The sequence below is a fragment of the Plecotus auritus genome, assembly GCF_963455305.1.
Source record: "Plecotus auritus genome assembly, chromosome: 10".
NCBI classification, from domain to species: Eukaryota; Metazoa; Chordata; class Mammalia; order Chiroptera; family Vespertilionidae; genus Plecotus; species Plecotus auritus.
The window spans coordinates 55,344,646-55,359,729 of NC_137785.1; the positions used below are offsets into that span (position 1 = coordinate 55,344,646).

A 15,084-nucleotide genomic window follows, 5' to 3' on the forward strand; every position below is an offset into this window, starting at 1 on the left:
AGTACTCTTGATTTATAGGTTGTAAGTGCATTTTCACATTACTTTGATTCCCCCTGATACTAGTATCTCTGAGCTCAGAGAGACAGACTCTTTCCTACAGGGTCCCACAGCTTAGCTTGGTGGGTCATGTGGAGGTTTGAAACCAGGTAGTCCTGGCCCTTTCTGCTATTCTGAACTGTTCCCAAGCAAGTAGGACTGGATGAGATGAGTGTTTATAGAACATTCAGTTACCTTCTTTTCTTAGCAGTCACCAGATTTAACTCAGGGATGAGAAAAGCTGGTTATCAGTTACTTCCCTATGTTCTATCCCAGGGGTGGGCAAACTTTTTGACTCGAGGGCCACAATGGGTTCTTAAACTGGACTGGTGTGCCGAAACAAAAGATGGATGAAGTGTTTGTATGAACTAATATAAATTCAAAGTAAAGGAGCAGAGGGGAGAGCAAGAGAACCCTCCGCTCTTTGCGCTCCGCGGGCCGGATAGAACAGCCGAACGGGCCAGATCCAGCCCGCGGGCCGTAGTTTGCCCACGGCTGTTCTATCCTGATAGAATCTGGTGCCTTCTAGAAGCTACACTTTAAGCTCTATTCTGTTGCTGAATTTTGTTGAAGCTTTAAGTGAACACTCAGCCTTTATGTAAAAGCTGATCTTGAGGATTTTGCTATCTGGGAGAAAGCTTTACAGTCACTTTTTGAGCATCCCTTTGAAAAAGTCCCCACCACCAGGTACTCAATATCTTAGAATGGTTTGTATTATTTCCCACCATGTCTGCCTATCCACACACAAGGCTCAGCTGAAATGCTCTCTTCTCAGGAGACCGTTCCTCTCTCATGTCTATTCCTTAACCCTCATTACATCCTGTTTATATAAATCTTAAGCCCCTCTTAAGTGAGAGCAGGGGCTGCGTCTTAATCAGCTTTATCTCCCCACAATGCTGAGCGAATGCCTTCAGCACATACAGCATCTGCTCCTCTCCGTGAGACTGTCTTGTCCTCAGTCAGCCGTCAGTAGTTTTAGAAATCAAAGAACTAGGAACTTTATAACTATTATGCAACCCTGGACATGCTTTACAAGAATGACTCTCAACATCATTGAAGTTTTAAATTTTGTAATTAGCAGTTACAAATCTGCCAAGAGCAGAGTCCTGTGATCACAGAACTAAATTATCTCCCATTTCTCTCTGAAACTAAAGCACAAGATGATACCCATGCAGCCTGGTGTTCGCATTTTCCCCTCGTTCCCATCTGGCCCCGCCCACACTATGTGCTCTGGTTCCTCAGTTATCTTTTTATTTGTATGGTACAGAAATCTGCTTTTCCTAAAATGATACCATGTGGACAGTTCCTAAGTAGTTTTCAAAACTGCCTATGTGGACTGACTTCGTGTCAATCAGAGAAGGAGTCAACTTTTGTGGGAATGTTCAGTTCGTGGAGACTGGAGCGCCTGCCTCTGGTGTCAAAGACTCTCCCAACAGGATTTGGACGTCCTCACTCATTAGTAGTGGTAAGTAGATAGCATGGCATTGAAGAGATCCTGCAGCCAAAACTTCTTGCTAAAAAATTACTGCTCTGGGAGAGAGAACCCAAGAATTGGTATTTTTTGGTATTCTGTGGAGAAGAAACTACCACATGTGGTGGAATTTGGTTAAAATGGTAAATTTTATGTCACATATTTTACCACAAAAGAAACCCCACATTTAAAAACTCCCCAAGTTCAAGGTCTAGACTGAGGACAATCACTGTGAGTCCAATTGAAGGCCAACCACGCGGTTTTAAGAAGTGTCAAGACAGGTTACCTTGTAGCTCTCCTTTGCTCGATGCCAGCTCTTCCAGCCTTTCCAGTGCCAGTGAAGGGTCTCTCTTCGCAGCTTCGCCCAGCCCTGTCATTCATAATAGACGAATGAGAAGTCCCAGAAACCTGTTCTGTTTGGGAAGGTTTTCTTTTGTTCTAGGCTTCGGTGGTTAATATGCTTGACAAATTTAAGAGTCTCTCTATCTCTGTAGACCAATGCCAAAGAATTGTTTTCTGGATTCACTGTTAGCAGCTGAAACAGGCAAATACAATGACACATCAGAACACAGAGCTTATTCTAAACTCTTCAGTGATTCATCACTAAACAGATGAATATCAAGTACTTCCATATCAAGTACTTAAGTCGGGCGGGCATAGGGGATAATAAAGAGCTTTTACTAGGAAGAGCTATTGCTCTGGCTGTCAAGTCATTTTCCAACAAACCCCATTCCATTACATACCCAGAAAAATTTCAGCTAATGCACTCATTTATTATATTGAAAAATTGATGGGAATGTACCATGTGGCTCTTAATTCATTTGGAATTTCTTAGGGTAGAATAAATAAATGCTTAGTGATTATCCTTTAGCATCTTTGTTCCATGCCCAGTACTTTCTACTAGAAATTAGATCACTGCCAGGCAGACCAACATGGATTTATCGGTTAAAGACAATGGTAGGTCATAAAAATTGGGTTTTTGAAGAAGGAAAGCATCAAGAACTAAAAAGATAGAGTGCTTTCAGGAGCAACTTACCTCTTCATCTTCTCCTTTGGCAATGTAGGAAGTAAAGCCACCATATTCAGGCTCCCAGCCTTACAAGGGGAAACAACGTTCAGAAACATTCACGACCCCTAACACCCCTCCCAATACTGAGATCCTGGACAAGGCAAATACTTCTGAACTGGTTCAGTTGGAGAGGGGCACACAGGAGAGACTGCCCCCTTAAGGAAACAGTCACTGCTTCCTATCCTCCCTCCTACCTTCACAGCCACAGTAAAGAAGTAAGTCCAGGGCAAATTCAGTCTTGCTGTTGTCATGGATTAAAGTGTAGTGACCAGTCTGCCAATGCCTCAGTTCGCCCTGGCACGTGGGAACACTTGATTCTAAAAAAAATAAATGAAAGGCCAGAAAATCCTATATAATAAAAGCCTAATATGCAAATCAACCGAACAGCAGAATGACCGGTCGCTATGATGCGCACTGACCACCAGGGGGCAGACGCTCAATGCAGGAGCTGCCCCAGCCCACAGGCTCCAGGCTGGCCAAGGTGGGTGCCAGCAGGGGCCCCCCGATTGCCCCGCCAGTTGCCCCACAGATCGGCCCTGATCACTGGCCAGGCCTAGGGACCCTACTTGTGCATGAATATTGTGTACTGGGCCTTTAATATGGAAATAACCTTGATACCACTGCTAGACTGCAAGGGAATGACAACGATTTGTTCTTCTAAACATTCTGAAATTGATGTTATTTTTTTATATATTTTAAAAAACAAACTTAAAAATTGTCAGGTCTGGGTATCTTACTAAATTAACACTGCTTAAGTTGCCTCAGCAACTTTATAGCTTTTATTTAAAAAAAGCTTTTTAGCTTTTCTTTAAGATGCTAAACTTGCCCTGACCGGTTTGGCTCAGTGGATAGAGCGTCGGCCTGCGGACTGAAGGGTCCCAGGTTCAATTCCGGTCAAGGGCATGTACCTTGGTTGCAGGCACATCCCCAGTAGGGAGTGTGCAGGAGGCAGCTGATGGATGTCTCTCTCTCATCGATGTTTCTAACTCTCTATCCCTCTCCCTTCCTCTCTGTAAAAAATCAGTAAAATATATTTAAAAAAAAAAAAAAAAAAAGATGCTAAACTTGGTAAACCTGTCTCATTTACCTCTGTACTCCCCCTGGCTCTGGCCAGGGCCTTGCACACAGAGGATGCACAATAACAGAATAAGCATCTTTTGGTTGCTAGTGTAAATTTTCTTCCAAGTTGCAGGTTCCCATAAAAGCGAAATAAAAAAGGCAAAGAAGTGGAGAAAATACTTTGGTTTCTTTAAACATCTGTGGTGACCAAAGTGACAGTATGGCAAACTAAAGACCCTGAGTTTATGTTGTGTGTGGTTAGCACCTCTCACTGCTGGTCTCATTTCCACGGTATCTACCTCCCTCGTCTTTGCTCTCCTGACTGCACAGGGCCCTTCTCAGGAAATCAGAATGGAAGCAGGGCAGGTAAACTGACAGAGGAACTGGGGAACAGACTTTCTAATTTGATTTCATAGGTGCTGTAACATTTAAGCTGAATTTGTAGCTGCTCAGTTAATGCGGCCAAAATTCCCACAGAAGTGTTACCTCTTAAATTTCTTGTATTTTTCTATCCTTTACTTTTAATAATTCCTCCTCTCTATTTATCCAAGTTCCAGCAAGTTTTTCTTAAGTTTGTTATTGGTCGTTAGCAGAAATAAGCTGCTCACCTTCCTCTCCTTTATGTCCTTGTGTTTGAGAGTAATTTTAGGCAAAGCCAGTCATATCTCTCCCACCATTTGTACTAATCAGATATACCAGCTGTTCCTCCCACCTGGAAATACTCTTCCTGCAGATTCTTCCTGCCATTCAGATCTGAGCTTAGCCGACAGCTCCCCAGACAGGCTTTCCCAGGTTGCCCATTCACTTAAGAGGCCACTCTGCCATTCCTCAGAACATAACCTTACTGAAATGATTTGTATAACATGTGTCATTATTTGACGTTTTAGTTGTTGGTGTATACAATTAATCTGTCCTCACCTCTTATTTTTTTAAAATATATTTTTATTGATTTCAGAGAGGAAGGGAGAGATAGAAACATCAATGAGAGAGAACATGGATCGGCTGCCTCCAGTATGCCCCCGCAAGGGGATCGAGCCCACAACCTGGGCATGTGCCTTGACCAGGAATCGAACCTTGACCTCCTGGTTCACAGGTCGATACTCAACCACTGAGCCTTGCTAGCTGGGCTGTCCTCTCCTTTTAGAATGTAAGCTCAAGGACAGCAAGGACCTTGTCTGTGTTTCTTTTCTCCAACTCCCAAAACAGGACCTAACAAACAGTAGATACTCAAGAAATGTTTGTCGAATGAATGACTGAATGGTGAGTGCTGAATGGAAATCCAGGACAAGTCATGAAGCTTACCTTCCTTGGCTTCGTTTTCCTCTGGCTCTGGGTCTGCCTGTTCATTGGTCTGCTGGCTGTTGTTGCTGGCAGCTGCCAGGTTATTCTCTGGCTCCGAGGAGCTATAGCTCGTCCCTTCTTCAGTGCTCTCAGGAGCAGAGGCTGCTTCTCCCTCTTTTGTGCCCTCCATCTCCTCTTCTTCGGAAGGGGCCAAGAAATGAAGTTTCAGGCCTGTGAAGTTGGACAGCAGCAAGAACAGTGCCTCGGAGCGAAATAATGTCATGCAATCCTGGAGAATGTCGGGAAGCGTGCTCTCCTCGGCTTTCTCATAAAACCTGGAAAGCAGCAATGGCAGTTTTCATCAAAGCCACAGATATAAAATTACTCGTGGGATAAGCTGCTAGTTAGCTTTGTGCCGCTCCCCCTAATTCTTGGCATAGCTACCTACTAAAGCACACAGGACAACAGGGAGCTTTTGCTTGGGCCTGCTACTGGATGGCCCTGGGAACCAGATATCATTAGGGAAGTGAGCCTTACAGACAGACAGGCAGGCGCCACACGCAGAAGCAAATGTCTTGGATGATGGGTTCTACCTTTTGTTAGGGGGCCCTCGGCTGTTCCATTTCACACCTCCTTTCTCCAAAGCCTCACAGACCGCTGCAAATTTCTCAGGCTGGAATATGAGCAAATAAAGAAGCAGTCAGCAAATCTCCCCATGACCCCTCCCTGGTCTTGCTGGTGTCGAAGCTCTGCAGAATCATCTGGCTGATTCTTAAAAGGGTCAGCTGACTCTCACCCCTTTCACACAACATTCCCCAGTCCTGATAAGAAGCCAGAGGAAAGATGGGACAAATCGTCAGCAAGCTTTAGCCAAGAGTCTCAGTGTCTATTTGGACCATTTCCTTAAGTAGTTGTTTATCTTGTATCAGATTGCTCAACCTCTTAATCTCCTTCATTTATAAAATGAGGATCATAATACAGACTCTGTAATTCATAAGATGTGAGGGGGAAAAATTAAAGCAAAACAGTCAATGTCATTACAATGAAAATCTGTAAACAATATGGATTCTCTAGGCCTCAGCTCATTCCTTTCATTTAAGCAACATTTTAAACTTAAAACGTTAAGTTCAGTACAAGAAGTAGGTTAACCTACTGAAATATTTTCCATTGGAGCTACGTACCTGCTTAATGCAGTTTCCCAAGGAGTGTTCTGAAAATAGTAGGCCTATCAGCAAAGTAGGAAAAGGATTCCAAAGCATGGTTTAGTTAAGCTGAATTACATGGGGTTTAAAGAAGTCTATTTTCTACAATACTTCTCAAATTCCTTAATAGCTAATGTCAGCAATAAAATTCTGAGAGAGAGAGAGACAGACAATATGTACTGTCTCAACCCTTTTCTCATGGAGGAACCGCTCTTGGGACTGCGATGCCATGGGACTCAGGGTCAACTGTGAAGCACCACACCAGTGACATGATCTCGTCTGGCCCTCACAACCCTTCAGGATGGACAGGGCAGGTTTAGAGCTCAGGGACTGAGTGATCTGGTCAGGCTAGTAAATCACAGAGCCAGGACATGACTATAAGGTCTCTGACTTCTGCTCTAGCTCTCTTCCCACTATAAAGTGCTGCTTCATCACTGCCAAACATTCATCAATAGGTGCTGATCAATTAGCAATCTGTCTCACTAAAAGTCATAGCATGCACCATAGTCATCAAATGAACAGGAAGGGAATGACACACAACTCCAGGGTAGAAGCTTCCCCCTGCCCCCCGTCCCGCCCCACCTCTGTGTATCATTAAGATTCTAGAGAAATGGAGAGTACCCAAGGGACTCTTAACTCACGAAGCACACAACTGATACCGATGTTAACTATTAACATCATCTCTATGTTTTATTTGAAGTAGAGGATGACAAACATCCTAACCAGGAACAAAACAAAAACAACAAAAACTCTTGGTGATGCCTATTCACCCACCCAAGCAGCAAGACTGCATGCCAAACAAGACATACCAGACAGGACATGCGGACCTACCTTAAGGAACTCCTTTAGGAGAATTTCAGACTGTTGTTCAAACTCTTCTTGAATTTGAATTTGGTAATCCATGTCCAGATAAGTAGGGTTGATCCAATCATACAAAATTTCATGCTTACAAAGAAGCAGCAGAGGCAAAAGGTGAGTTAATTCCTATTGCTTTTGTTCTCACATCATTTTACAGTAGTAAAATAATACGTGCAAACCCTCAATTTATAATTGTCTCCTTGTTAAATATAAAGTGCTGGGAAACTGCCTGAGAAGGACACCAGCCAAGTTTATCTAAGGAAAATGGGAGGGCAAGCTCAAAGTCTGGTTTCATTATCAGGAAGAGCCACTTCCGAAACCACAAAAACACCTGGTATGCTACAGCTAAGATAAGAATCCGGCAGCAGGCACTTATCCTTACATCTCTTGGGATATGAGGGCTCCGAGGTATGGGAGGTTCAATGTAGGTGGGAGGCCTGGTCAGTGAAGGACCATGAAACCAGCCGCTTATAGACAGACGTGACTTTTCTTCAGACAGGACTTCAGACACCTGAAAGGACAAAACCAATGGTACCTCAACCCAAAGAATGAGCAGGGAGATTACCAGCCAAGGCACACTAATGTCTAGATCCTTCCCGCTAGGTGTGAAAACCATCTGGCCAGCTAGGTCTAATAGGAATGAGTGACTATAAGGCACAGCCTGAGTGCTCTATACAGCTGTGGCTTACAATCTTTACCTGGTGAAAGGACACAGGAGACACTTCAAAGAAAACCAGTGTGTTCCACGAAGGGATAAGGGACTTGACAATCTGCTTCGGCTGAAAGTGTTCTGCACCAGGAGAGAACATACCCATAAATGTGTTAGCACTTACCACTTCCAGGCCACCCCGTTTCATCCTGACAATCCTCAGATTTCTAAGTATCTCTAAATGTACCCTTGTGATCCTCAAATACCACCCTTCCAGCTATTTCGCTCATACTTGCTAGTTCTGCCAGGTGATACCTGTTCCTCCTTACACCACCCATCTATTATTGGATGAGGGCTGAAAGCTTCCTGGAGTCAACCTCTGGGGTCAGTCATTACAGTAAAAACCCCTGATGCCCAGCCAGTGTGGCTCAGTGATTGAGCGTTGACCTATGAACCAGGAGGTCATGGTTCGATTTCTGGTCAGGGCACATGCCCAGGTTGTGGGCTCGATCCCTAGTGTGAGGCATGCAGAAAGCAGCTGATCAATGATTCTCTCTCATTAGTGATGTTTCTATCTCTCTTTTCCTCTCCCTTCCTCTCGGAAATCAATAAATATTTATTAAACAAACAAAAAACCCCGATTTCCTGTCAAATGGACTGGTCCTGGCAGATTCACAGCCACAGGCAGTTGTACATGGTCTGTGCTACCCTTCCACCGTCTGTATTCAGATGCCAGGTCTGACTGCTCCTCATCTAAACCAACTCTAACTCATCTCTGTCTGGAGTGATCATTATCTCAAGTACAACTCAGGGAGGCAGTTGTCAGGGCTGGCATTCATTCCTCCCGCAGCATGTAATCAATGGCTTCTATCTCCTTGGAGTACAGACATTGTGCATAAGGACTGGGAAGTAGCTATAGGTGTTGAAGAGCATGCGTATATCTTACCATCAACATTGTACAGGTCCAGGGTGCCCCCCAAGCTCCTGTCCCAGGGAGGAACCAGGTAAAGAATGAAGGCGATCCGGCGCCCCTCCAGCTCATCATCATGGCAGAGCAAGGCATCTGCAAGTTGAATGCACAGCTGCATGTCCCTGCACAGACAAGGAGCAGCTGGGACCTGACCCTGCATTTATGTCAAGCCATCTGACATTCATCTGTAATGTCAGCTCCTTCAGCCTTAAAATGACACTGACTTCTCTATTATAATTATAGAAATAAAACTGTCAATTCTAAAAACATTGAAGAATCACTAACAATATTTTTACATACTTCTTACAATATTGTTTCTACATACGTGTTTGCTTTAGAAAAAAAATATTATCCTGGGTGGTTGTTTTGTGGCCTGCTTTTTTTAAACAATTACTACATGGCAAGTGTGTTTCCATATACTTTTCATGTCTTTTAATGGCTGCATAGTTATTTTACTCTATGGATTATGAATCACTCCCTCTCCCTTTAATCAGTCTTCTATGTTACGTTGTTCCCATTTTTTATTAAGAAAGAATGTTTCAATGGAAATTACTGCACAAAGATTTTTTTGTACTTGTTCCCATTAACTTCTCGAGTTAAACTTCTAAAACCCATGAGGTGGGGTTGAGCAAGGTGGGAGCTGTGCAGGGTGGGAGAGGAAGGTATGCTACAGTGAATAAATATATTAAAGATAACGTAACCAGGTTTCTCAGTCGAAGAAGGGAATTACAAATATGAAAAAGGAGAACTCTAGAAGGAACCCTATGGAATGTATGATCCTGGACTGGATCCTTTTGCTGTAGAGCACCAAATAATGGAACTAAGTGATTTTAATGGTTTATCACTATCATGTAGAATGTTCCTGAGGGATTACTGAAGTTATTCACGGAGCATCACAACTGTAATATGTTTGCAAGTGAAACAGGAAAAAAAATGATTTGTACTATGTGTGCCACTTTTCTGTTAAGTTTGAAATTACTTCAAAGAGAAAAAAATAAAGTGAAAAAATAATCATCTGATATGATTCTTCATGTACTTCACTAAGTTATCCTCAAAAAGTTGTTACTAAGTTAAACTTCCAAGATGGGAGTTAAATCCAAAACAACACACAACCCTTTTCCTTCTAGGCAAAATACCAAACGTTTTCAAAAAGACATGTAGATGCTCAGAATGGGAACTGAGAGGATGCACCCCAAACTGGTAACAATGGATACCTCTGAAGAGTTAGGGGGGGGGGGGAGGGTGCTGGGAGGGGGATTTGACAAAGAGCAGGTGAAGGGGACTGTCAAGGTTTACACTGTATATTTCTATATTGTTTGAATTTTTTATAGATTATATTCACTTATTACCTTCAAACTTAAAAAGAAAAAATGACATTGAGGGGGACATTTGTTCCTTAAGCAATCTAAGAGGAGAGTTTACAATATCACCTCTGAATTTCCCATATTGTATGCAAAGTTGGTATGTGTGTTATCAGCATTTTTCTGAAAATATGGTCAATAGCTTTCATCATATTCCCAAAGAGAACCACTGCCTTACACCTTCCAATATGAAGGGCATTTCTGTATATGAGCCAGGTCAGATCTTCCTTATTAAGATCCTAATGATATACAGGGACACAGTCCAGGATTTTGATACACTGATACTATCTATCTTTCTACCATTGTTTAGATAAGGCCTTTCAATCTGACAGACATCAGGGCTTTATCTTTCTTACCTGAGAATTCATATTTAGCACAGGACATGTCAATGGTTGATTCCAGGTCAATCTTGGAAATGTCAGAAAGCCAAGCCCGGAAATCTTCAAACAAAATTTTCCTAGAAATGCAAACAAGATAACCTGTGATGTCACAGTGTGGCCTACATTTGGGTATATGCCACAACTGTTTTTTCCTAGAGGTTGCTGTTTATTCAAGAGATCTATTCCCGAGAGTCTCCCTCACTTTAAACTTGCATAGTTTAGGGCTAATATTCCCAGAGCACATCCTTAATTATTTGCTCAGGATAAATTTTTATAAGTAGAATCACACTACAAAAAGAGAAAGCCTAATTTGAAGGGCTTTGATACATCTTTCAAAACCACTTATAAGAAAAGACTGCAGCAGTGTATAAAGGTATCTATACTTCTGTCAACACGGGAGTTTTTGTTTTTAATATTTGCCAACCTAATATGTGAAGAATGGTAATTTCAGTGTTAATTTGTTTCCTGGACTACTAACAGAGCTGAACATTTTATCACTGAGAATTGGACCCTGGGATCAGACACACTCAGGCTTGTATCGAGCTCCCTCAATTTTTACCTAGGTGGCCTTGAAGAAGTTACTTAATTTCTCAGAAGCTGGTTCCTCCTCTACAAAATAGGATAATACATCCACAGAGATTTAAGACATAACATTTTAAAGCATTTACTAGCCAGCCTGGCACATATCAGGCACCCAACAAATATGATTACTTGTTTACCGTAAAGCACAGATGTGAGGCTCTCTTCTTTTCTTCAAATCATCAGACTTGACCATGAAAAGAGAGAGAGAAAAAAAAAAATATTTCCTTCATTATGAGTCACAACATCAAGGCAAGGCCCCTCCAAGGCAAACCCAATCTGAAACCTCAAGTGTAAAGGTACTGACTGATTTTTGTGTAAATAAGCTTCTAAAGTGGAAGAACTAATGGAAAAGGTCATAAATACCTGCTGGAACTTATATAAATCATTATACTTTTCATGGAAGTCCAAGTTCAAAAGCTCCTTCTGAAGCCCTTCCAAGAAGTTTTGACTTGGGATGAAGTTTGGGATCACGCAATGAAGAAAGGGGTCCATGTCCATGATAATGGCTTCTATTGGGAAGAAAACATTATGGCTTATTTTTCTTTTGTACTTTTGACCCCTGAGTAGCATAGTACAGAGAATACAAAAGGGGATGGTCATGAATTTTCAGGAATCTAATACCTAAAGTCTCAGATTTGGGGGATTATAAGCTGTTCCCTTTTTTTCTTTACCCACCCAAAACTACTTTTTAATGATACTGTGCTTAAAATATTAGGCCTTAAAACTGGGGGGCGGGAGGGTTAGTTTAATGTTCACTTGTTGAATTGAATATATTCTAAAGTCTTAATTTATCGCCCCCACCCACATTTAAAATGAGAGAAGCAAATTAAAAATGAGAATAGCAACACTGGCTGGCAATTTTCCTCAACCCTTTTTCTTTTCCTAAGTTATTTTCCAAAGCAGTTAGAACATACATACTTTGTGGGTTAAAAAACAAACAAAACCAAAAGACAACAACAACAACAAAAAACACCAGTTTAGGCATAACCCCTTCTAATTCTTTTTACCCACTGCTTCTGTTGGGCTATATTTTGTACCCATAATCACCACCAGCCACCAAGCGCCAAGCACAGTGGTGCTTTGCATGCATTATTTAATTTTCCCTATCATGCTAAGGCAGACATGACCACTGTCTCCATCCCACAGGTGAGGACACTGAGAAATCCCTGAGTGTCCAAGGCATGCACTTTAAACCCTGAGCTATCATGTCTTTCTTTTCTTTTTAATTATGCGGGCATCCGGGTATAGTTAACAACAGAGTTGGTAGGAACCAGGCCCAGGATGCCAGCCAGCTTCCGGCTGCTGTTCTCCCAGCAGTGTAACACTTACCTAGGTACAAGGCAACCTAGGCAGCTGCCTACGGCTGGGGCTATCACTTTCCACGGGCATTCAGAGCCCCCAGGACTCACCACTTCAGAGCACGTCACCAAAACAAAAACCACGGCAGACTTTAGAAGGGAAAGCATGATGCATCAAACGGAGTACTTATGCTATAAGGTGACATGTGAAGCTGAGGTTGGAATTTTTCATTGTAGGTTCCTTCCTCCCACAACACGCTTTACTTTCATAGGCCAAGTGGTTTGATCTATCTATCTATCTATCTACCTACCTACCTACCTATCCTATCTAATAAAGAGGGAATATGCTAATTAACCATCACTCCACAAAGATGGCTGCACCCACAGCTGAAGCCAAGTTCCCATAAGGAACCTTAATGAGCAATCAGCAGGGACCTGAGGCTACGCCCTCTCCCGCCCTGGTGTCAGGCTGGGGGACCTCAGGCCACACCCCCCACCCCGGCGCCAGGGGACCTGAGGCCATGCCCCCCGCATGGCAGGGCTTGATGGGGGACCTCAAGGTGCGCTTCCCGTCCTGGTGCTGGGCTGGGGACCTCAGGCTGCTCCCCCCGCCTCAGCGCCAGGCTGGGGGACCTCAGGCCGCGCCCCCCACCAGGTGGGGCTTGAGAGGGGACTTCAGACCACGTCCCCACCCCGGCAGCAGGCCGGGGGACCTCAGGCCGCACCCCCCGCCCCAGCACTGGGCCAGGGGACCTGAGGCTGCGCCCCCTTGCCTGGCGGGGCTTGACAGAGGACCTCAGGCCGTGCTCCCCACACAGCGGGGCTTGACGGGGGACCTCAAGGTGCACCCCCAGTGCTGGGTCGGGGGTCCTGAGGCTGCACCCCCCTGCCAGTGGGGCTTGACGGGGGACCTGAGGCTGCACCCCCCTGCCAGTGGGGCTTGACGGGGGACCTGAGGCTGTGCCCTGCTCCCAGTACCGGGCCGGGGGACCTGAGCCTACGCCCTCCTGTCTGGCGGGGCTTGACAGGGGACCTCATGCTATGCCCCCCACCCAGCGGGGCTTCACAGGGGATCTCAGGCCATGTCCCCCACCTGGCAAGGCTTGACGGGGGACCTCAAAGCACGCCCCCCCCCCCCTTGGTCTGGGCTGGGGGACCTCAGGCCACACCCCCCCGTCCTGGCACTGGGCCAGGGGACCTGAGGCTATGTCCCCTGCCCGGTGGGGCTTGACAAGGGTGGGAATGGCCAGGTCTGGATCTAGCCCAATGAGGGCGGGGGGCCAGCCGGGTGTAGGGCTCATGTGATTTTGAGGCGCATGTGGGTGGGCGGGGACTTGACTCTGGGTCCCATGGTGCGCCCCAGACTCTGACAGGAGGAAGGTTTTCATATACATTTTACTAATTTTCTTTCATCTCTGACACTTCTATTATAGAGGAAGGGCAAATAGCAATATTAAATTATTTCCTCTAATTAATCCCCTTTTAATGTGCACGAATTTCGTGCACCAGGCCAGTAGTCATCTATCTAAAACCTTAATATGCAAATCGACCAAACAGTGGAAGGACTAGTCGCTATGACAAGCACTGACCACCAGGGGGCAGATGCTCAAGGCAGGAGCTGCCCCCAACCCTCAGGCCTAGACCAGCGAAGGGGTGGGGGGTGGGGGGCTGCGAGCAGGCAGTGCCAGGCCAGCCAAGGCGGGTGCGAGCCGGGCATAAAATACCCAGTAAAACCGGTTTGTCTCAGTGGATAGAGCGTTGGCCTGTGGACTAAAAGGTCCCAGGTTCGATTCCGGTAAAGGGCATGTACCTTGATTGCGGGCACATCCCCAGGAGGGGGTGTGCAGGAGGCAGCTGATTGATGTTTCTCTCTCATCAATGTTTCTAACTCTCTCTCCCTCTCCCTTCCTCTCTGTAAAAAATCAATAAAATATAATTAAAACAAAAACAAAAACAAAAACCGAGTACGCTCAAATGTTCTGGCTGCACCATCATGGGACAACCCAGCATTACCTTCATAGGAAAATATCACCTAAGCCACTCAGATATGTGTCCAAATGTTTATTGGTCCTTCTTCAGGGAAACATTTATAGATACAAACATGCATTAGCTTACTAATCTCATTCAAGGTCTTTCCGAGGTAAATACTATTTAGCTATCCCATTTTACACAGGAAGGAACTGAAGTTTTAAAAAGTTAAACCCACTGACGACGACGACGACGTACAACCAGTGGAGGGATTCCAGAATTCAACTAGCAGTCTTTGATTCCAGAATTCAATTAAGAACTTTCACGCCCTCTACTTCCCCAAACTCTCCGACCTACATGTCTGCCTCTTTTCGGGCTTCTAAATCCAAACTGAACTTGCACCGAAAACGGGGCAGCAGGCCGGGCAGGAGGGTCGGAGGTGCCAAAGTCACGCTCTCTCCACCAGCCTCTATCCTTGTGGCCCCGCTGCCCCGGGCTCGGCTAGAGCGCCAGGACTTCCAGAGGCCCCAAGACCCGGTCACATGGTGGCTCCCCCGTCACAGCACCCGGTTACCGTGACTGAACGGCGTCCTGCAACTCCAGGCCTCAGCCACCTGCGTTTTCAAGATTTCCTCCGTGACAGCGTCCGAAAACTCCACCATCACCTCCTTCTTTCTCTTTTTCCCCATCCGGTTCGGGTTAGGGTCAGGGGGCCGTTTCCCATTCATCTCCTCAGAAGTGCGGACCCACCCCACACAGACCAAGCAGCTTACCGAGACTATAATTCCCAGAATGCTCTCTTCCTCAGCGCCACCCAATAGGAAGCACCAAAGCAAGAGGAGGCGGAACCCATACCTGCTCTACCAATGGAAGCTCAAGATGTTGCGACATCCCACCAGC

General features: G+C 44.9%; 1 protein-coding gene across 4 annotated transcripts; it reads right to left on the minus strand.

The window, feature by feature from the left end:
* Nucleotides 1–1,090: 1,090 nt before the first annotated feature.
* Nucleotides 1,091–14,979, minus strand: OGFOD1 (2-oxoglutarate and iron dependent oxygenase domain containing 1). 4 transcript variants are annotated; one of them, XM_080643724.1, is made up of 14 exons: nucleotides 14,759–14,972; nucleotides 11,282–11,427; nucleotides 11,056–11,102; nucleotides 10,313–10,413; nucleotides 8,572–8,688; nucleotides 7,675–7,766; nucleotides 7,359–7,487; nucleotides 6,950–7,063; nucleotides 5,510–5,589; nucleotides 4,938–5,251; nucleotides 2,771–2,893; nucleotides 2,544–2,602; nucleotides 1,794–1,877; nucleotides 1,091–1,566 (listed from the first exon to the last, which is right to left on the minus strand). In XM_080643724.1, the coding sequence occupies exons 1-14, from the start codon at nucleotides 14,910–14,912 to the stop codon at nucleotides 1,486–1,488; spliced, it is 1,641 nt and encodes a 546-aa protein (XP_080499850.1). In that variant the 5' UTR covers nucleotides 14,913–14,972; the 3' UTR covers nucleotides 1,091–1,485. The 4 variants fall into 4 exon arrangements, 3 of the variants coding, with proteins under 3 accessions (XP_080499850.1, XP_080499852.1, XP_080499851.1); XR_013959163.1 differs by having other exon boundaries at nucleotides 1,092–1,566; nucleotides 1,794–2,042; nucleotides 14,759–14,967; XM_080643726.1 differs by lacking the exon at nucleotides 1,091–1,566 and having other exon boundaries at nucleotides 1,634–2,042; nucleotides 14,958–14,979.
* Nucleotides 14,980–15,084: the final 105 nt, after the last annotated feature.

Coding starts and splice junctions, on each gene's coding strand:
- OGFOD1 (XM_080643724.1), bottom strand. CDS start 14,912: ATGAATGGGAAACGGCCCCCTGACCCTAACCCGAACCGGATGGGGAAA. Junction 11,428..14,758: donor CAGGACGCCGTTCAGTCACG/GTAACCGGGTGC, acceptor TCTTCCCAATAG/AAGCCATTATCATGGACATG. Junction 7,767..8,571: donor GGACCTGTACAATGTTGATG/GTAAGATATACG, acceptor CTCCTGGTGCAG/AACACTTTCAGCCGAAGCAG.